Source organism: Hordeum vulgare, chromosome 6H (assembly GCF_904849725.1).
Source record: "Hordeum vulgare subsp. vulgare chromosome 6H, MorexV3_pseudomolecules_assembly, whole genome shotgun sequence".
NCBI lineage: Eukaryota > Viridiplantae > Streptophyta > Magnoliopsida > Poales > Poaceae > Hordeum > Hordeum vulgare.
The window spans coordinates 422,353,821-422,377,554 of NC_058523.1; the positions used below are offsets into that span (position 1 = coordinate 422,353,821).

The 23,734-nt window shown below is 49.8% G+C and overlaps 1 protein-coding gene and 1 pseudogene across 1 annotated transcript; one reads left to right on the forward strand and one right to left on the reverse strand.

The window, feature by feature from the left end:
* Positions 1 to 7,654: 7,654 nt before the first annotated feature.
* On the reverse strand, positions 7,655 to 9,651 carry LOC123405556 (annotated as a pseudogene).
* Positions 9,652 to 9,828: 177 nt separating this feature from the next.
* LOC123405557 (subtilisin-like protease 4) lies at positions 9,829 to 12,567 on the forward strand (the record flags this gene model as incomplete). The annotated part of the gene is made up of 1 exon (XM_045099205.1): positions 9,829 to 12,567. A coding segment is annotated over one exon (2,526 nt), but the record flags the coding sequence as incomplete, so codon positions are not given.
* Between the last annotated feature and the right edge of the window lie 11,167 nt (positions 12,568 to 23,734).

Consider the following 23,734-nt stretch of genomic DNA (forward strand, 5'->3'; position numbering starts at 1 on the left):
AATTGTAGTTGTATAAGATCAGGGCACAACTCCAAGTCGTCCTGTAACTGTGGACATGACTATTCAAATAGTTAATTTTGATACCGGCACGGGTGCACCACATTTCTCGTCACGCTCGATAACACTCTGGCCGAACACACTTTTCTGGGTCATGCACGACCTCGGAATATCGACACGTCGCAGCCCCACCTAAGACTCAACAAAGAGGCCAGCCCGCCGGTCTAACTCCTAAGCACAAAGGGTTCATGGGCCCACTTCCCCCTTTGCGCTCCTGCATGATGCGTGGGCGGCCGACGTCAGTCCTAGCATCCCTTAATCACAAGTGCGATGCATCTCGGGACCACTCCGGCGTGCGCCGCCCTATTGCTAACATCTGAAAACCTTCGGCTGATACCGTGACGTCGAGTACCCATAATTCTTCCCGCGTAGCCAGTTAGTGCGAAAAGGTCTCCAACCAACCCACATCAAATACCCAAATCCATTATCATTTAAATTAGGCCAACGACACAATCTCGCGGGAGTCCACCCGGCTAACAACTAATCACCAATGATCCAAGTAACATGGTCGAGTAACTGTGTGGTTGTAACATCGGGGGGAATCCGAGGTATCACCCTCGTTGGATTCCTAACGATGTATCCGTTAAGGTGGGCTTACAGGAATCACCCTCGGGGGTCCCACTCTTGAGGGCTTGCATGACAGAGGCATCGTCGGGAATGGTGAAAGAGGAATCACCCTCGATAACCACGACCGAGTAGTTGTACTATAGAGATATCATCAGGAGTACTTAGCGAGGTGTCACCCTCTGTACCCAATAGTATCTCTCTAGCCTCGTACAACTAAGGGGGTGTATGTGTTGTGTCGGGTCTGGCTCGTCGATCAGGGATCGAGATTTGAAAGCAAAGCGGGGCAACTGGGGTACGGGGTTAGAGGGGATGACTGCTCCACCTATACTAAGCGGATTTAAAGTACAATACTGAAAGTAGCAGTTCATCAAAAATAGGCTATGCATCAGATATAGGAGCTAACTACAACAGTCGCAAAATACTAATGCAAGCATGAGGGAGAAAGACATAGGCGATATAGGAATGATCAAGGGGGTTTGCTTGCCTGGCTGCTCCGCGGCAAAAGGCTGGTCGGAAGGGTCGTAGATGTACCCGGCAACAGCGTCAGTCTCGGGGTGTACTGGTAAGAAGAGGTGAAAGAAACAATAAATAATATCAACAGGTGCAACACTAAGCATGACATGACAATATGTAGACTAGGCATGAGCTAACGCATCAACATCCATCATAGACGGGTCGGAAGAATATCTGACGATATTTTCCGGATCTCTCCCTACTACTGGTCGGACGAAAAACAATGGAAAAGTTCCATGTTTTCTATGCTAGGGACGCGTGACACACGAATGGCCGTGTATCCCGGTTCGCCTCGTTCTGCTGATCAACTTTCATGTTGAAAGTAATTTGATCTGACTTACAAATTGTTTTATATTAATTTTTAAAGTTTTATTAATTATTTAGGAATTAAAAACAGATTTAATTTAATTTATTAAATGCAAATATGACATCAGCATGATGCCATGCTGACATGAGCAGTTGACCAGTCAAGTGATCATTGGGTCCCATGCGTCATAGACTCGGTTTTTAATTAAGATTAAATAGTAATTAATCAGATTAATTTAGTGGGGGACCCACGTGTCATACTCTAATTATTCTAATTACCTATTTAATTAATTAACTAATTAATTAAATAATATATCAATCTATTTATTTATTTAATAAAAACATATTTTTATTTTTATATTTCTGTTTTCATTTTTCTGAATAGCGTGTGGGGCCTCCGTGTAAGTGGGTGTGGAGGTTTGGCCCCACCGGTAAGTGGCTGCGCCACACCACAATTTACACACACATAATTTCATCCATACATAACATAACGTATTTTCTTTTCTAACATACATGCATATATACGCAATACATACAAAATACATTCGTACATACATACATGCTTTTAATACATTCCTATTTTTCTTTTCTAACATCTCATCTCCAACCTCTCTGTCTCAACAGAGACATCTCTCTCAACAAAGAGAGGGAGGAGGCAACTCCACCATCTCCTACCGGAGCACAACGATGCCGGAACGCGACGGCGACCGCCGGATAGGAACCGGGATGGAGAAAGGAAAGTAGGGGTGGGAGGAGCCTGACAAAAGGGCTCACCGGCGTTGACGGGAAGGCCCGGTGAAGCCGGAATTCTTCGGAGGTATGGAGGAGACGGCGAGGAGGAGCCCGAGGTGATGGCGATGGCGGTGGCGCGGCTCCGGTGACGTTGGTGACGAGGAGGGCCGACCGGTGGAGGTCGTCGGAGGGGCCGGCGTGGCCGGAGGGGCCGCGGCCGGATGGTGCGCCGGTGCTGTAGAGATCCATGGTGGGGAGCTTTCCAGGGAGAGGCCGCCGGTGTGGGATCTGGCCGGCGGGGGGGGTGAAGGCCGGCGGGAGGAGGAGCAGGGGGGTGGAGCCGATCTGGAGGTGGGGAGGGTGCCGAGAGGAGGGACGAGCGGGAGGTAGGGGGCTCATCGGGAGTGGGGTGACGGGGGGTCGTTTCCTGGCGCGGTAGAGGAGGGAGGCCGTCGGGATCTAGGGCGTGGGATGGATCGGCAGGAGGGGCCGAGCGGGAGGGGTGGCGCAGGGGGGGAGCGCTCGAGGGGGGGTCAGGGGCTCCGGGCGGCGCTGGGATCTGATGCGAGGGAGATCGAGCAGGGAGGGGGTCGAGCGGGATCTGGGGAAAACGAGGGGAGCGGGGAGGCTTCGTGGGTGACGAGGGGATGTGGGGGTGAGGGTGACGGGGCTGGCGCCAGGGGCTCGTCAGGACGGGGGAGCGGGACGTGACGTGGGGGTAGGTGGGGTTCCTGGCACGGGTGGGGGTACAGGGCGAGGGCGGAGCGGTAGGTGGGGGGAGCGAGGGGGTTGCCCTCGTTCCCTTCCGACGGTGGGGCAAGGAGTGGGAGCGACGCGGGGGGGCTAGGGTTTGCCCACGCACGGGTTGGGCCGGTAGATGGCCAGCTGGGCCACTTGGCCCAGTTTGGCCACGGGTGTTTTTGTCTTTTTTGTTTTTTTTGTTTTTTTACTTTCTTTTATTTATTTATTCTTTTTTTCTAAATAGCTTTCTGCTTGAATTATATAGGGACTGCAATAATTTTATAAATGTCCTCTTCACTTTATAAAACATTACGGAATTTTTATATCTCTCCCGACATTTTTTATCTTAAGATCTGAAAACTTTTATTGTTTTGATTTTATTTCAAACTTGAATTTGAATCGTTTGAAGCTATGCGAGATTACCAATAGTAATCCCGATGACGTGTCACCATTAGCATAGATTTACTGTAGCTTAATTTACCGGGGCATCACAAACACACAACTGTGTGAGGAAGAATCACTACTATACCCATGAGACATGTGGCCGCACGTGGGCCATCCTTTCCCATCTCAAGACTCCTCAAGAACTTGTAGAGATAGAATTTCATGAGAACTTTGATTGGTTCCGGCCACCACAAAATAAATTCAATAAAGTTCAAGTTCCTTCGGTTGTCGCGAGTTCATTTTCTTCATCGCGTGAGACTGATGAAGCTTCGGATCTTGACGACACTGCTGCTGGCCCCTCTTGAACAAACGACCCTAACACTAGTTCTCCTCCACCACCTTCAATATAATATTCTTCAGGTCCGTTAGTCCTCAATTTTGTCCCTTTTGGTCACTTGATGACAAATGGGGAGAAATTTGAGTTAGTATTCAAGCAGATCAATATATATGGGTTGTTTTTGTTTAAGTTACAACTCTCGCTCTTCTGAGGTGTTTGTTTGTTGACTTGTAAACTTAAGTGTGATTGTGGTCTCACTGTTTTGAACTTCTTTCTGCATGCTTAATTCCTCAAGTTTATTAATGCACGCATGTTGAATTTCGTCAGACAACATTTCCACCACGCATTTCAAATTCCTTATAGTGTATGTTAAATGTGTGAATGGATTACAAGATATAGTGGGATATCTCCAAGATTTCATTCTGCCATGTGCACTCGCAGTCCAAAGCAAAATCCTCAACATGCACATTTTCACGGGGAGTTCCTCTATATCTTACAATAAAATTCCTCCAATCTTGTACTTACAATTCATATGTTTATCCCCATTGAAAACTTAACCAATTTGTCATCAATCACCAAAAAGGGGGAGATTGTAAGTACATCTAGTGCCCCTTAGTGATTTTGGTGTATTGAAGACTTATAGGTTAAGGGACTAATATGTTTGTGAGTGTACACATGTCCTATAGGTCCCTCAGGAGTCTGGTTTAACAGACAGAAGTAAACCTCTAAAAATGTATGTCTTCACTTGATGACTTTGGCTCTCTTCTTGAAGCCTTTGGAAATGAGGAATTTGGTGTGATCTTTAAGATATTGACGCGAGGACTACGAAGCTTGAGGACTGTGTTTTCCTAGTTTCTTTTTCTCTTTCTAAGTTACAGGGAACACGTAATGTTAAAGGGGTCGAGGTAATACTAAGGAAAAATTCCAAGTGATGCTCATATCAAAACCTACACATACCCAATCCTTTGAGAGAAGCCTTTGGAAATCTCTTACTATTCAGTCAAATTCTTCAGTGACAGAGACAAAGTTCGTCTCGTATCTAAGGAAATTGATCTGACTAAGGAGTTAGGATTTCGTCACTGCGAATTGCCTACCATGAGGAATATGATAGCCCTCATGAATTTGAGAGTTCAAAGTTCTGACCATTGTTGTGCTTAGCGTGAGGTGTCCAAAGGATCTTATCCTTACAACAAACATATCATTAGGGGCATTTATGCCTTATCATATCGGGTTGCACCTTGTCTATAAATAGCCGTCCCACAACCACTAGCTTCTTGGCTGCTGTGGGAGAGATTGACTAGTGTCAGTTAGAGCAACCCTTCTTCGATGACTTTGAGAGAATCATTTGTGTGGAAAACCCCAAACCCCAAACACCTAGACCCAAAAATGATTGAGCATCATTGAAGAGATTATCCTGTGTGGAGCCGATTGTTTTTACCTTTGAAGACTGTGCATCTTACAAACGGTTAGGTGTCATGGTCTAGAGCATCCAAGAGGAAACTGTGGGTCGCCGGGTGACCGAGGTTGTGAAGGTTTGGAAGTCTATCTTGAGGAATTACCACGAGTGATTGAGCAGGGTCTGTGTGACTCTAGCTCAAGGAGAATACGGTAAGGACTATGTGCCTGGGACTGTGTGCCTTTGGTTTAAATACCGAACCGCTCCAAACCAGACATATGACTCTCACAACAGTTGGAACTGGCAGACCAAATCATTGTCTTCATGAGCAACTAGTTCTATTTCATCAACCCTTTCATATCCTTGTTTACTTGTTGATGAAATTGATCGTTGCTGTTTGAAGACTTTGATTAAACACTTTCGCCTATTTCAATCACCTCGTCTTTCGCGTGTTCATCCTGATTACTTGCTACTTGTGCTCTATGTATGTTTCATTTCATCATATCGACTTTGCAATTGCCATGTTATGCGTGCACTTGAGTACTTTATCTGCTGCATGTATTTCGTCACTCTCCTAATTCCTCAACTAGTAATTCCTCAGACTTATAAGGAAGAAAATAAGGAGTGTGGCTATGCTAAGGGATGAATAAGGGACACACCCGATCACTGATCGGGCGTGCCGCGGACGTTTAGGGGGTCATATTTGCTAAGTCCGGTTATAGATGCTCTAAGGCGGAGGTTTTACCTTTTAGCTTCTGTTTTGAGACAAAGTTGCATGTGAGCTGATTCTAGGAGAAAGCCAGGAACATGCCCGACAACGAATGGATGGATGTGCCCAGTTTGGGAACGTAAAAACCAGCTAGGCGAGTGCGCTGTGAGGTAAGCATACGGACCAACTTATTGTACAAAATTATTTTGATGAACGAGATTTCGGGAGGAAGAAGTGATCCTACTTTCAATAGTAGGTATAGATATAGATTTGGAATTGCAGCAAAATATCCTAGGACGGTGTTCTTTAGGACCTGTTTGGATTTTGAGCAAATACCTACCGAACCAAAAATATGGTGTTGATTGCATATGTTGGATGGGAGCCAGTTATTTATGATACTAAAAACATGTTAATTAATTTATAAGTTGAATACAATCATTCTTTAAAACATTCATCAGTGGGACGGAAAACCATACCACCTATTTATACCTAATAATAAAGAGGCTATTGCTTTCGTCGGAAAACCCACCGCAGCATTTTTATAAAAAGAAATCCTATTATTTTTGTTATTCAACCAGCGCTTCATCATTTATCTGCAACGTAAAAGGAAAAATCGATTCGCTGCAAAAATTATACCCGTACGCATCGCCTCCTCCCGTCGACCCTGGGCCACCCTGGCATGTGCCCAGGCCGCCGCCACACCACTCGCCGCCGTGGCCGACCTCAACCGCCACCGATGCCGATCTCAACCCACCCGCCTCCGCTGCCGTACCTCTCCCCGCTCACTGCCCCCGTTGCGGCGCTCGAGCGCATCGCGTCGACCCTGGTCCATCCTGGCCTGTGCCCAGGCCGCTTCCACACCACTCGTCGCCGCGGCCGACCTCAACCACCACTGTTGTCGATCTCAATCCACCCGCCTCCGCAGCCGTACCTCTGCCCGCTTGCTGCCCCCGTTTCGGCGCTCGAGCACAGCTTCTGGATCAAATCAACGCGACAGCTACAATGACTGGGGATGATGCGTCTGCTCGATGCAGAACGGCGGCGACGCGCGAATAAGGCGCGACGGAGTGAAGTACTTGCTGGTGGAGGCGGGTCTCCATGGCTCACACGGGGAACTCCGAGGTTATGGCGCGGCAACGGCGACTCCTTATGGCCAGATAGAGGCGCCTAACCCTTGCTCCCCTCATCGTATCCCCTACTCCGGCAGGAACTCATCATCTGGTGAGATCCCCTCCCCATGCCTCCAACCGTGTGCCAAGCACCGGCAAGAAATTTTGTTTTGTGGGGATTTGCTTGCTGATGAATGAATGTATTGAATGTAAGATTCTATTGTTGTAGAGACAGAGAATGAAACACCACCTTCAGTTTGTGATCTGATCTCACATTCTCTACCCCATGGGTGAAATAAGATAACAGTCCATTGATCAATTCACGTAGCCTCTTTGTTTTGCTTTGCTTGTCCCGCTCAATTTCTCATCATGGTGGAATTAACAATGGACGGGTTGATTTTTCAACAAAATAGGATAGGACTGACTACATTAGTTAGTTAGCTTATTATTTTAATAAATCAAAATGATTATAAAAAGATTAAAAGCGTGTGATATTTTTTTCTTCCGTTGCAACGCACGAACCTTTTGCTAGTTATCAAAACTTAACTAAGCTACTATCTCGTGAGCCACCACATTGGCATGTCGAGTTATCTTCGGCAATTAAAGTTTCGAAGTAGCTTGGTAATGGCTAAGGCTTCCTTCTTGAGATCCACAAGAGAATACATATCAAGGTCATTATGCGCAATCAGGATGTAAATGGGAAGCCCACCGGCGTTGTGGTACTTCACTACTTCTTCCATGGGACTATGTTATAGTCCAATTATTATTTTGTGGCGCATGTGATGTCCGCATAGTGCCGCGTATTTACAAAGCGAACTGATACATGATGCATTCATGGTAGAAACCGCTCCCGCAGCTTGGCCCGCTCGTCCCTAAAGCCGGCGTTGTCGCGCAGCAAGCGTTCGCAGTCCCTGATGACGCACACAAAACTCAACTAAAAAATGTATGCACACAAAACACAAGCACACAGCACACGGCGGGAGAGCGCATACATAGAGATCACCGGCCGGCCTAGCTACTGCGACGCCAGCGAGCTCACGGCAGGCTTCGCCGGCGGGTACCCGATCGAGTGGCGCTTGGATGGGAACACGACAAAGACGACGCTGGCGAGGGCGCCGATCACGACGGGCAGCGCCATGACCACCTGCTTCTGCTGCTCCCTGAGCGCCGGGTAGAAGCACGCCACCGTGTTGGTGTCGGCCAGCAGCGCCACTGCCGCAAACACGACCACCGAGAAGAAGGCGTGCGCGAAGTCTGTCGGACGCAGCCTGTACTTGGAGAAGTCCCTCACCCCAGTTCCGTCGTCGTCGTCGCCGCCGAACGGCAGGAGGCCCCTAGGCGTCACGAGGCCGTACCTGACCTTGTCGTCGGCGCCGCCGAAGCTGTCCGTGAAGGCCGAGAAGGCGCAGGAGATGGCGCAGAGCACGAGGAGCACCGCGGTGACCGCCCTGTTCGCCACGCTTCACGCGCCGGCGTTGGTCACGATCGGGTTGAGCACCTCGTACACGATCACCGTCAACGTCGGCAGCAGTCCCTCATGCGCAACCACCGTGCCGACTCCCGGTTCGACACCATCCGCCGCCGCCGCTGCTCCTCCGCCAGGCTGCAGTGCGCCTGCCGGTACTCGTTCGAGTTGGATGACCTGTTCCCGAACGGGAGGAGGGCCCCGCCGCCGGCGGCCTCATGGAGCAGTTGTGCGACGACGTCGTGCTGCTGCTGCTGGTGGTACGAGGAGGAGGAGGGGGACGACGTCACCTGTGGGACCAGGAGGCCGCCGCCGTTGTACGGGAAGACGAGGTCGTCCGGAGCCACCACCTGGTAATGGGGCCTGAAGGCGGCGGTGATCACAGGCTCGCAGCCGCGGCCGTCAGGTACGGCACGCTGGCAGCTTGGGGTGTCGGGGAAGGAGACGACGTGGGCTTAGTTGGGCTGTTCACTAACGCCACTTATTTTTAGGTGATATCCACAAACGCCATTTAGACTGTTTTATGTGGATGGCATACATGGGACTAGTTACACCCATTGCCATTTACATCCTGAATGCGCAAGGAGAGACACAACAAAACCACAGTGTGTTTGCAAAATAACCTGTTTATAGAGTGATATCGATATATGGACCTACGAGACACACGTATGTAGTTCCGCAAGCTTTTGGCATTCATAGCCTAGTTTTTTTATGTGGCTCCAAATTTCGTGGGATTGTTTGTAATTCATGTTTCTTGTGTATTAGTTGTTGATAACTAAGGCGTAATCAGCGCAACTGCAACACTAAGGTTCTTACAAATTGATATTCCCTTTGTTTCTTCTTTTAACAGTACACCCGCAAAAACAAAATAGAAAACAATACACATATATGTTGTGTTCTTTTCCTGTAAGGTATCGTCCGTGTCTAACCGGTAGAGATGGCATGGGAGAAGCTGAGTTTGTACAATCCAGAAGGCCTCAAATCGATATGTGATATAGTTATTGCACATATAAATGATTAAATCAAGCATGAGAAAAAAAAATCCACACGAATCATCACGAAAGATCAATGATATAAGACTTAGGTGTGCAATACTTATCTCACATCTAGATGTGTTTTAGCAAAATTGTTATTCAAATGTTCCAACTCGGTATAGAATCTACCCCGTTCATTTATATTTTCGTGTTCCCGTCAAACTTTATATTTCCTACCTATGTAATCCAGACAATTTCATATGCTTATGATGCAAGACACTTTGATGTGTACTAGATTACCTGTGGGTATGCAGTTTGAATTTACCGTACTAAATAATGGAGACTCATGAATGAACACCATAATGGCTTGCTGACAGGCGACGCATTGTAATCGATCTCTACAGGTGATAGGAACTACTACTATCAATATAGTTGGGTTTGATAAATGTGAATTTATGCCGGGCATTTCCATCTTGGTGTTTGGCAACGTGGGGTGCAGAGTCCTCTCCCGTTTCCCGCACATGCCAAGCTCAAATGAAAGCGTAACAATGGAGCTCGTGGCGCAACACAGGCCGTCACAAATCTTGCATATCGTTGCTATATTTGGCGCATCCACCACGCATGCACAAGTTTGGGACAAGAAGCACATCGATCGCTCTCGGCCCCGTTTCGTTGGCCTTCCTCTCTGGCTTTTGCTTCTTCTCCGATGGGTTATCCGGGGCGCTTGGCCGTCCTCCTCCTTGTGGCCGCCACCGCCACCGCCGTGGTCGCCCACAACGACACCGGCGAGCACAAGAACTACCTCGTCATCGTGCGCGCGCCGTACGAGTACGACACGAACGTGTACAAGAACGTGTCGAGCTGGCACGCCTCGCTGGTGTCGTCGGTGTGCGATCAGGCCAAGGAGCAGCTCGACGCTGACCCGGAGGCCGCGACGCGCCTCATCTACTCCTACCGCAACGTCATCAATGGCTTCGCCGCCCGCCTCACCGAGGACGAGGTGCACCACATGAGCGAGAAGGACTGGTTCCTCAAGGCCTTGCCGGAGAAGACCTACCAGCTCATGACCACGCACACGCCGCGGATGCTCGGGCTCACCGGCCCCATGTTCCACCCCGGCGTGTGGAACAGGACCAACATGGGGGAGGGGATGATCATCGGCATCCTCGACGGCGGCATCGCCGGCTCGCACCCGTCGTTCGACGGCACCGGCATGCCCCCGCCGCCGGCCAAGTGGAAGGGCCGCTGCGACTTCAACAGCTCCGTGTGCAACAACAAGCTCATCGGCGCGCGGTCCTTCTACGAGTCGGCCAAGTGGAGGTGGGAAGGGATCGACGACCCGGTCCTGCCCATCGACGACAGCGCGCACGGCACGCACGTGTCGAGCACGGCGGCCGGCGCGTTCGTGCCTGGAGCCAACGCCATGGGCAGCGGCTTCGGCACGGCGGCCGGCATGGCGCCCCGCGCGCACCTGGCCTTCTACCAGGTGTGCTTCGTGGGCAAGGGCTGCGACCGCGACGACATACTCGCGGCGATCGACGATGCCCTCGACGAGGGCATCGACGTGCTCTCCATGTCGCTCGGCGATGATTCGGCCGGAGACTTCGCCGCCGACCCCATTGCGCTCGGGGGATTCAGCGCCGTCATGAGAGACGTCTTTGTCTGCACATCGGCTGGGAACCAAGGCCCGCTCCCAGCGACGGTTGCCAACGAGGCGCCGTGGCTGCTCACCGTGGCTGCGGCCACAACTGACCGGAGTTTCCCTGCGGACGTGAAGCTTGGCAATGGGGTCGAGATCACCGGCGAATCGCACTACCAGCCCAGCACCTACGGGAGCGTGCAGCAGCCGTTGGTGATGGACACTTCCGCCGACGGCACGTGCTCGGACAAGACCGTCCTGACGGCCGCGCAAGTCGCCGGAAAGATAGTCCTTTGCCACTCCGGCGGCAACCTGACCAACCTCGAGAAGGGAAGCATTCTGCACGACGCCGGCGCTGTCGCCATGATCATCATTTTCCCGGTTGACGCTGGGTCGGTGATCATGCTCAAGGCGCATGCCCTCCCAGCAACACATGTAGCATACAAGGAGCTGGACAAGATCATGGCGTACGTGAATTCCACGCAAAGCCCGTCGGCTCAACTGCTCTTCAAAGGGACGGTGCTCGGCAACCGCCTGGCGCCGGTGGTGGCGCCATTCTCGTCACGGGGCCCGAGCAGGCAAAACCAGGGGATTCTCAAGCCCGACATCACCGGCCCGGGAGTGAACATCATCGCCGCCGTCCCCATGCCCAACGGGCTCCCTCAGCCGCCCAACGAGATGGCGTACAAGTTCGACGTCATGTCCGGCACGTCCATGGCCGCGCCGCACATCGGTGGGATTGCCGTGCTGATCAAGAAAGCGCACCCGACCTGGTCCCCGGCAGCCATCAAGTCGGCCATGATGACGACGGCCGACACGATGGACGGCCGCCGGATGCAGATGCTGGACCAGGACGGGCGGCCGGCCAACTTGATTTCGATGGGCGCCGGCTTCATCAATCCCATCAAAGCCATGAACCCCGGGCTCGTGTATAACCAAAGCGCTCATGACTACATCCCGTACCTGTGCGGGCTCGGCTACAACGACCACGAGGTGACCTCGATCATCCACCCGGCGCCGCCGCTGTCGTGCAAGCAGCTGCCGGTGATCCACCAGAAGGACCTCAACTACCCGTCCATCGTCGTCTACCTCGACAAGGAGCCCTACGCCGTGAACGTCAGCCGCGCCGTGACAAACGTTGACAATGGTGTAGCAGTGTACGCCGCGTCCGTCGAGCTCCCGGCGTCGCTGTCGGCGAAGGTGACGCCGGACTTGCTCGGGTTCAGGGAGATGAACGAGGTGCAGACATTCACGGTGACCATCAGGACCAAGGACGGGCAGACGATGAAGGACCGCATCGCGGAAGGGCAGCTCAAGTGGGTCTCGCGCAAGCACGTCGTGCGTAGCCCGATCGTGGTGTCTCGCAAGAAGTTCTTCAAAGAAAACGCCATGGCTAATAATGGTCAGCGCGTGGGTGATTCGTAGAAGCTCGCGGGCATGTCGATTAGCATTTAGCTTCGATCTGAAGGTTAGTGGGTTTGTACGCAGTAGATGCATGGTGGATGTGTATGCTACAAAAAAGATACATTTATCAATTGCGGTAGTAAGGTTCTGGCAGAAACTCTACTTGGGATAGACCAAGCATACTATTGGAGATGGGCATAGAATGTACTCCATCGGTTTCTAAATATATATATTTTTTAGAAATTTAATAAAAACTACGTACAGAGTAAAATGAATGAATCTACACTGTAAAACATGTCTATATACATCCGTATGTAGTTCGTTAGTAAAATCTTTAAAAAGACTTATATTTAAAAATGAAGGAAGTATTTTCTTATTATAATTTTATTTACTCATGTTTATTTGTTAGCAGCCTTGGTAGTAGAACACCATCCACCCAAGCACTAGACAAGACTGATGAAGGAACGGCCCAAGCCCCAGCAGGGAGGGCTAGGAAGCCCAACAAGCGAGTGAATGGCGATGAGTGGGTTAACACTGCTCAGAAGGTTTTAAGCAGGGGATCGCTATCGGGAAAGGGTCGAAGATCGATCAGGCAACCCGGCACCCGGCGGCGGCGGCTACCTACCTTTCCCCTTCCTCGGTTCTAATCCTCTCTCGCTAGTTGGCTTGTAAGGATCTGAAACATGAACCTGTAGCTACTCTAGCCTAAGAAAGAGAGACACTGAAATATATATTCAGAGAGCAGCTAACACTCGGTATCAGAGCCAGCGGAAAAAAAATCGCTTCCGATCCGGCGGCGTCCATCAACAAGACGCGCCAACAACGGGCGGATCGGCTTCAACGAGAGGCCATGGATCCAGTCACCAAGGCCGACCTCAAGGACACCTTCAACGAGCTCCGTGCTGAATGGAGAAACGACATCAAATCCACGGTCGCCGCCGAATTCGCGTCATGGAAGCCAGCGATCGACTCGCAGATCGCGGATCTGCACGAGACGGTCGACCTGCTCCAGAAGCAGCATGTCGATGGCAAGACCAACGACGCAGGGGAGGCGTCTGCGATAGATCACCCTGATCAGTCGGCGCGAAAGAGCACCTCGTCCACCGACGGGACTCAGACGCGTGAATATCCTCGAGCCGATGGCCACGGTGTTGCTTCATCTCCACAGACTGTGGTCGACGGGTTCCTCACCAGCCCGCCGGTTCCTCCGGCCAACGGTACGGTCAACGGCCAACTTTCATTACCTGCGGTGACCCCTGCAATACTTCCGGCAGGGCAATTGGGGAATTTGGCTCTATTTTTTGCATCCAACGCTTCCAGTCCACCATCGATGCCCTTTCCAGTGTTTGATGGTGAAAATTCACTGTTGTGGAAGGATCTTTGCGAGCAGTACTTCAGTGTCTATGGCATTCAGGAATTAGTGTCGGTGCAAATGGCAACACTAATTTTTTCTCCAACTACAGCAATTTGGTTACAGTCTGTTAGGAAAAAAAGTGTTAGGCCTGAATTGGGAGGGGCGATGTACAGTTTTATCCAATCGCTTTGGTCGCGACCGCCATCAGTTTCTTATTCGTTAGTTTTTTGCCATCAAACAGTCTACTTCAGTCCAGGATTACATTGAACGTTTTGAGCATTTGATGAATCAATTGTTATCTTACTCTGACGAGGTTCATCCCTTTTATTTTTTGACACGCTTCATCGATGGGCTACGAGCGGATTTACGAGCTGCGGTCATGGTCCAGCGACCGGCTGATTTGGACACGGCCTGCGCCCTTGCGTTGGTCGAGGAGGACGTCCATGATGGTGTGCAGCCCGAAGGCATTCGTGTACCAGAATATGTGCATCGGCCACCATCGCGTCTTCCTCTACAAGCGGTCTCTCTCCACCAGCCTCGGCCTCCTACGACACCAGTCACGGTTGATCGCCGAGGCGTCGACGCAGCTAGAGCATCACCGATGGAGCTACCACGACAAGTGCCACCAGAAGTGAATCCTCTTAATACCTTGCGTGCTTACAGAAGGGCCAAAGGTCTGTGTTTTAAGTGTGGTGAGCAATGGGGGTGTGACCACACTTGCCCAGCAACAATACAGATGCATGCTCTGGAGGAGTTTCTAGACTTCATGGGTGTTACACCATCAGAAGAAGCTGAAGCTGATGGAAGTGTTACTACTGAAGACACAGTTTATGCAGTCTCTTTGCAGGCATTCAATGGGAACGATTCTTCCAAGCTTTTGCAATTCAGCGCCACGATACAAGGGCAAAGTGTAGAAGTACTAGTTGATTCTGGGAGCTCATCATCCTTTATCAACTCACGTTGTGTGGGGGGGCTTCAAGGACTGCAACCTATGGCCAAACCAGCTCGAGTGAAAGTCGCAAATGGCGCAGAATTGCAATGTGATCAAGAGTTGCTCAACTGCCAATGGACAGTCCAGAATCATCATTTGTCTGCATCCCTCAAGGTATTGCCATTGGGAGGGTTTGATGTCATTGTGGGGATGAATTGGTTAGAAGCATTTAACCCAGCCATTGATTGGATCAACAAGACAGTAACACTTCCATCAGCAACCGGGCCTATTACATTGCAAGGTCATCAGTTCTGTGCATCCAACTGCCCTCAGATCTCGCATGAAGAATTACACTTCATGTGTGTACAGGGGGAAGTGGACCATCTGGTTTATGTTTGCACACCGGTTGACAAGCCTGTTCAAAAAGGTGCAGCATCGCCGAACCCGCCAGTTGAAATCCAACAACTTTTGGAGGAGTTCTCGGATGTATTCGCAGCTCCTCAAGGCCTTCCTCCAAATAGAGCATGCGATCACCGTATCCATCTCTTGCCAGGAGCTCAACCCATAAGCGTTCGGCCTTACAGGCACTCACCAGAAAAAAAAACAGAGATCGAGCGTCAGGTGGAAGAATTGCTCGCATCAGGCATAATTCAACACTCCAACAGCATGTTTGCTTCCCCAGCTATCTTAGTGAGAAAGAAGGACGGACAATGGCGTTTGTGCATTGACTATCGCAGGCTGAATGCGTTGACAGTTACACCCAAATTCCCTATTCCATTGATTGATGAACTTTTGGATGAATTGTCCGGAGCAAGCTGGTTTTCCAAGTTGGATCTCTGCGCGGGCTACCACCAGATCCGGTTGGCTGCAGGGGAGGAGTACAAGACGGCCTTCCAGACACATTCTGGCCACTATGAGTACAAGGTCATTCCTTTTGGAGTTGCTGGGGGGGCCGACAACATTTCAAGGGGCCATGAACCACACCTTGAAGCCTGTGTTGCGCCACCGTGCATTGGTGTTCTTCTATGACATTTTGGTCTTCTCCATCTCCTTCACCGATCATGCCAAGCATCTTCGAGAGGGCCTGAAATTGTTGCAACAGGATCAATGGCAAGTCAAATTCTCAAAGTGCTCCTTTGCCCAGCGTGAACTCTCCTACTTGGGAGTTGTGGTGAGTCAGCGGGGTGTTTCTACACAGCCCGAAAAGATCCAACAAGTTCAGCAGTGGACCGTGCCCCTTAATGTCAAGCAATTGCAGCAGTTCTGGGGTCTCTCCGGATATTATCGCAAGTTCGTTCGTCACTATGGAGTGATTGCTAAACCTTTGACACATTTGCTGAAGAAGGATGTTCCATTTGTCTGGACAAGTGAGTGTACTACAACCTTTGGTACACTCAAGCATGCCCTAGTGACAACCCCGGTTTTGGTCTTGCCCAATTTTGCCAAGCAATTCGTCATCGAGACCGACGCAAGTGACCTTGGTGTTGGCGCAGTCTTGCAACAAGAGGGCCACCCTCTGGCCTTCTTAAGTAAACCTCTTGGACGGAGAAACCACGGATTATATACTTATGAAAAGGAACTCCTTGTTATTTTACTGGATGTAGAACACTCGCGACCGTACTTACAGTCTGCTGAATTCATTATCAAGACTGACCAGCGTATCTTGGTCCATCTTGAGGATCAAAGACTGCATACCCCGTGGCAGCAAAAAACATTCACCAAACTCCTCGGGCTGCGCTATAAGCTCTGTTATCGGAAAGGTGTTGAAAATGGAGCAGCTGATGCCCTTTCACGCCGGCCCTTCTCTGACACAGACGACCTGTATGCCATTTCCCTTTGCAAACCGGAGTGGATCAAGGAAGTACAAGGGGGTTATGCGCATGACACAGCAACGCAAAAGATGGTAGACGACTTACAGGCTGACCCCCAGTCCCATCCGAAATTTACACTCTCAGAGGGAGTCTTGCGCTACCAAGGGCGCATTTGGATTGGGAGAATCCTTCACCTACAGCAGAAACTGTTGTTAGCAGGGCACCAATCTGCTGAAGAAACTGTTGTTAGCAGGGCACCAATCTGCTATTGGAGGGCATTCTGGTGCACTAGTCACTTGCCAAAGGCTGAAGTCAGTGTGTGCATGGCCGTGCATGAAACGTGCAGTATAACTGAATTTGTGCAATCCTGTGCAGTTTGCCAACAAGCCAAGCCCGAAAGATGCAAGTACCCGGGTCTCTTGGAACCCTTGCCAGTCCCTGTTCGTGCATGGCAGATGGTCTCCATGGATTTCATCAAGGGGTTGCCGCAGTCAGGGCGCTTCAATTGCATCTTGGTTGTCATCGATAAACTCTCCAAGTACAACCATTTCTTGCCCTTGTCCCACCCTTTCTCTGCTTCTCAAGTGGCAACTGCGTTTGTGGACCAAGTTTACACATTGCATGGCCTCCCCGATTCTATCTTGTCTGATTGTGATCTAGTTTTTACCAGTCGATTTTGGCAAGAACTCTTCCGGCAGACTCAAACAACTCTCAGGATGAGCACACCATATCATCCAGCCACTGATGGGAAAACTGAGCGTACCAACCAATGCCTTGAGACTTTCCTCCGGTGTTTTGTGCATTCTTGCCCAAAGAAGTGGAGTTCATGGCTTCCTCTTGTTGAATTCTGGTTTAACACAAGTTGGCATCAGTGCCCTTGGGAAATCTCCATTTGTCATCCTATATGGTCACGAACCTCGCCATTGGGGAATCGAAGCAGTGTCGGCCACTCCAGTTACTGATTGTCTGAATGAGAAGAGATGCAAGCTTTGATACGACAACACCTTCTCCGAGCTCAAGAAAGAATGAAACACCAAGCCGAATCGCTCTGAATGCAACTTCGACATTGCTGATTTTGTACATCAAACTTCAGCCATATGTTCAGAGCTCTGTTGCTCGACAGGCGTTCCATAAGCTCTCACTTTGCTACTTTGGGCCATTCAAGGTCCAAGCTCGTATTGGGCAGGTGGTTTACCGGGTGGTGTTTCCAGAGACCTCCAAGATTCACCCTGTCTTCCATGTCTCGCAGCTTCGCAAGCGATGAAGCCAGGTGCGTCCGTTTCGTTCGTTCTTCCTAATGAAACTAACCAGTTCTCTATTCCTTTGGAAGTGCTCGATGTTGGGTAACGTAGCATAAATTCAAATAAATTCTACGCCATATTTCTTCCTATGGGGAGACCAGCAACGAGAGAGGGGTGAGTGGATCTTCGTACCTTTGAAGATTGCTAAGCAGAAGCGTTGCTAGAACGCGGTTGATGGAGTCGTACTTGCGGCGATTCAGATCGCGGTGTGATTCTGATCTAGTGCCGAATCACGGCACCTCCGCGTTCAACACACGTGCAATCCGGTGACGTCTCCCGCACCTTGATCCAACAAGGAGGAGGGAGAGGTTGGGGAAGATCTCCGGTAGCACGACGGCATGGTGTCGATGGAGAGACGATGTCTTCCGACAGGGCTTCGCCAAGCAGTGTGGGAGAGGAGGAAGAAGAGAGACAGGGATGCGCCGAGAGAGATGGAAAACCGTGTTCTCAAAGGCAAAAAAACCCGCTATATATAGGGGAAGGGAGGGTGGCGCCCCCTTTAGGGTTTCCTACCCTAAAGGGGGGCGGCAGCCCTAGATGGGAGAGGGGTGGCGGCCAGGAGGGGGAGAGGGGCGCACCCCTGGTGGGCCTAGGCCTTAGGCCCACCAGACTTAGGGTTTCCCCCCTTTCCCTCTCTAGGCGCCTTGGGATGTGTGTGGGAGGCGCACCAGCCCACCCAGGGGCTGGTTCCCTCTCACACTTGGCCCATGTAGCCTCCTCGGGCTGGTGGCCCCTCCCGGTGGGCCTCCGGAACCCTTCCGGTGGTCCTGGCACTTTGCCGGTGGTGCCAGAAACATTTTCGGCGTCCAAACCAATCCATCGTATATATCAATCTTTACCTCCGGACCATTCCGGAGCTCCTCATGACGTCCGGCATCTCATCCGGGACTCCGAACAACCTTTGGTAACCTCGTATAGCAATTCCCTATAACCATAGCGTCATCGAACCTTAAGTGTGTAGACCCTATGTGTTCGGGAGGCATGCAAACATGACCGAGACACTCTCCGGCCAATAACCATCAGTGGGATCTGGATACCCATGGTGGCTCCCACATGTTCCACGATGATATCATCGGAGGAACCACGATGTCAAGGATTCAATCAATCCCGTATAAAATTCCCTTTGTCTGTCGGTATAGAACTCGCCCGAGATTCGATCGTCGGTATACCCATACCTTGTTTAATCTCGTTACCGGTAAGTCTCTTTACTCGTTCTGTAGCACGTCATCCTGTGAATAACTCCTTAGTAACATTAAGCTCATGATGATGTTCTACCGAGTGGGCCCACAGATACCTCTCCGTCACACGGAGTGACAAATCCCGATCTCGATTCGTACCAACCCAACAGACACTTTCGGAGATACCCGTAGTGCACCTTTATAGTCACCCAGTTACGTTGTGAAGTTTGATACACCCAAAGCACTCCTACAGTATCCGGGAGTTGCACAATCTCACGGTCCAAGGAAAAGACACTTGACATTAGAAAAGCTTTAGCATACGAACAACACGATCTAGTGCTATGCTTAGGATTGGGTCTTGTCCATCACATCATTCTCCCAATGATGTGATCCCATTATCAATGACATCTAATGTGACATCCTCGACTTTTGCAACAGTAATTATTGTAATTAAGCTACAGTGGTCAACCGCTAATGATGCCACGTCATCGAATTTCCATCTCAGACCCGCGTTGATTCGAGTGGATTTCAAATTTGAAAAACAAAAGGAAAGTACTTTATAAGTTCATTATAAATATTTAAAAGAATATGTATATGAAAGAGAAAATTAAAAGTATGTATAATAAATTGTAAAAGAAAGTATAATAAAAGAAAGTGTTTAAAAAGAAAAATCAGTTAGAAAAATAAATAATGAAAGAAAGAAATAGTAAAAAAGGCAAAATAAAACAGATCAAAACAAAACAACAACAAAAAAAAAACAAATGATGTATTAGATGCGTATGTATGTATGTATGAGATGTGATGTATGTATTTGCGTATATGGATATTTAGAGGAATACGGTATTTGCACGGTTAGGTATCTAATAAAAAAGATGAGAAAATAGCCTTAGGTCACTTACCGGTGGGGCCAATGCACCCGCTGTCTATGACAGGGAGGCCCCACGCGAGAGTTAATAAAAATAATAAAAATAATGTTTTTTATTAAATAAATAAATAAATATAATAATTAATTAATGAGTTAATGGATTAGTTAAATAGATATATTAGTTAAATTAATTAATTAGAATAATTAGAGTATGACACGCGGGTCCCCCACTAAATTAATCTGATTAAATAATAGTTAATCTTAGATAAAACTTGTGCCTATGACGTTCGGGACCCGCTGGTCAGTTGACCGGTCAAATGTTGATGTCAGCATGACACCGCGATGATGTCATAATAGGATTTTATTAAATCATTTAAATCTGTTTTTAATTCCTAAATAATTAATAAAACTTTGAAAATTAATTTTAAATAATCCGTAAGTCAGATCAAAATATTTTTAACATGAAAGTTGATCAGCAGATCGAGACGAACCCGGATACACGGTCCGTTCGTCTGTCACGCGTCCCTAGCATAGTAAACATGAAACTTTTCCATCGTTTCCAGTATAACCGGTAGTAACCCGAGACCCGGAAAATATCGTCAGATATTCTTTCGACCCGTCTATGACGGATGTTCCTGCGTTAGCTCATGTCTAGCCTGCATCTTTCCATGTCATGCTTTGTGTTGCATCGGTGCTATTATTTATTGTTTCTTCCCCCTCTTCTTACCGGTAGACCCCGAGACTGACGCTGCTGCCGGGTACATCTACGACCCTGCCGATCAGTCCTTTGCCGCAGAGCAGCAAGGCAAGCAAACTCCCCTTGATCATTCCTATATCGCCTATGTCTTTCTTCCTACTCCTTGCATTAGTATTTTGCTACTGTTGTAGTTAGCTCCTATGTCTGATGCATAGCCTATTTTTGATGAACTGCTACTTTCAGTCCTGTACCTTTAACCTGCTTAGTATAGGTGGAGCAGTCATCCCCTCTGACCCCGTAGATCAGTTTCCCCGCTTGTTTTCAAATCTCGATCTCTGATCGACGAGCCAGACCCGACACAACACTTTCACCCCCTTCGTTGTACGACGCTACAACGATACTATCGGGTACCGAGGGTGACACCTCGCCAAGTACTCCTGATGATATCTCTGTAGTATAGCTAGTCGGTCGTGGTTATCGAGGGTGATTCCTCTTTCACCATTCCCGACGACGCCCCTGTCGTGCAACCCCTCAAGAGTGGGACCCCCGAGGGTGATTCCTCTAAGCCCACCTTGACGGGTACATCGTTCGGAATCCAACGAGGGTGATACCTCGGATTCCCCCGATGTTACAACCACACAGTTACTCGACCATGTTACTGGGATCATTGGTGATTAGTTGTAAGACGGGTGGATTCCCGTGAGACTGTGTTGCTGGCCTAATTAAAATGCTAATGGATTTGGGTATTTGATCTGGGTTGGTCGGAGACCTTTTCGCACTAACCGGCTATGCGCGAAGAATTATGGGTACTCGACGTCGCGGTATCAGCCGAAGCCTTTCAGATGCCAGCAATGTAGCGGCGCGCGTCCGAGTGGTCCCGAGATGCATCGCGCTTGTGATTAAGGGGTGCTAGGACTGACGTCGGCCGCCCACGCCACGTGCAGGAGCGTGAAGGGGAACTGGGCCCACGAACCCTTTGTGCTTAGGATTTAGACCGGCGGGCTGGCCTCTCTGATTAGTCTTAGGTGGGGCTGCGACGTGTCGATATTCCGAGGCCGGGCAGGACCCAGAAAAGTATGTCCGGCCAGAGTGTTATCGAGCGTGACGGGACATGTGGTGCACCCCTGCAGGGATGAAAATTAACTATTCGGATAGCCGTGTCCACGGTTACAAGACGACTTGGAGTTGTGCCCCGATCTTATACAACTACAATTGTTACTTAACTGGATTTAGTTTGCCTCGGGATTGCTTCCTCGCAGGGAGTCGAGGGAGGATCCTTAGGCGTGACCTCACTTTAATATTGCTGCAACAATATGACTATTAATGTTTTACCCCTGTTTCTACTCTCGTCTATTGCTGCAAGACCCTGAAGATGCTAGTCTTCGATAGGACTAGACCTTCTCTCTCTATTCTCGCATTGCTGCAGTCAGTCCACATATAACCCCCTCTTTGATACTGATGCATAATTAGAATAGCTCTGATGTAAGACTTGCGAGTACTTTGGATGAGTACTCACCGCTGCTTTGCTCCCCCCTTGTCCCCTTGATCCGTTGCTGCGACCAAGATGATGGAGCCCAGGAGATGGAGGTCCCCGCCGCCGACGACTGCTACCCCGACGGTGCCTACTACTACGTGGAGGCCGCTGATGATCAGGAGTAGTTAGGAGGTTCCCAGGCAGGAGGCCTCGCCTCGTTCGATCGTTGTATCTTTTGTGCTAGCCTTCTCTAAGGCACCCCATGTTTTATGTCTGTACTCAGATATTTGTTGCTTCCGCTGACTCGTGTGTTTATCGAGCTTTCGTATTCTAGCCCTCGAGGCCCCTGGCTTGTAATATGAAGCTGATGTTATTTTATTTGTGTCTAGAGTTGTGTTGTGATATCTCCCCGTGAGTCCTTGGGTTTGATCGTACGCATTTGCGTCTTTGATTAGCGTACGATTAAGCCGAGGGCGTCACAAGTTGGTATCAGAGCCAACTGCCTGTAGGTAGCCCCCTTTCCAACTCCTTGGCCGAAGTTTAGTCTAGTGTTTGAAAAACTTTACTAACACTAATGTTGTGGCTTACGGGCCCACATCTCAATTGGGTGGTATTAGTATCTTTTACTCCTTTCCTATACTCTGGGCTCTACTTTCTCTTCTCTTTCGGGTCAAAGATTTTACTAACTCTAACATTAGGTTCTCGAATCAAATCGATCCGGAGCGCTGGACTATCTACTCTTTTTCTTCTGAATATGTATTACACACACTGTCATTGACATCCGTCAATCTTATTTTCAGATGCGTCCCGCAAGGCAGCACGTGCGCCTGACACAGGCCACTGAGACGACTGGGTTCCCGGCCATTTTGGTCGATCTCCTGACCAGGCTGGGATATCGCTGGTACCCCGAGTACACTGTGTTCGAGGATTTCCGCGAGTACAACCAGTACCAGTACCAGGCTGAGGTTCGCATCTTCGACCAGAGGGGCGGCGAGACCCTCGAGCACCACGTGTTCTGTGGTATTGGAGTGTCGGTCGAGATGGCCGTCCATGATGCGGCCTACATCGCCATCACCCGTCTCCGTGGAGCGTGCCCTCACCTGGAGGAGAGCCCTTTTAGATACATCCCGCATGCTCCTGCTGGGGATGAGACTGGATCTGATCTCACTGCCTACGCTTCTGACGTTCGGGAGTGCAACGACCGTTCCTACGTCGCTGTCTGCGCCCCCTACGTGACGCGTCGCTACGACGCGCGGGTTCTGGTGCAGTACACTGAGGCAATGGATCGTGCTTTCCGAGCTCTGACTGTGGAGTTGTATGCTACGCGCGCTCGTCTTTACGACGCGTTGACAGAGCTGCAGCCATCACACTGTCCGAGGGTTCCACCTATGCGCATCCGCGAGCCGAGCAGGACAGAGCTACCATCAGCTCTCGAGTGGACTGATGTTGGGGGTAGAACCCCTACACTTGGACCTCAGCTGCTCGACTGGATGCGGTACCCTCACCAGAGTCACAACGGGACACAGGGTCCTGTCCCTACCTTCTATCACCGCCAGCTACCAGGATTCGATCGTCCTCTCCGACGTTGATGTAGCCTTATCGCTACATCTCGTTGTGGTACTCTTCCACCGCGTGCCTGCGCGCCGCCTAGTGAGTCCAGGGTATCGTCAAATGCGTCCGGGCTATCGCCAAATTTCGAATTTTTAATCGTTAGTCTGTAATCGAACTTATGTATGGGTCTGTATGTCGAACTCAACTACTATGGAGTATCTATCGCATTTCCCTTTCAT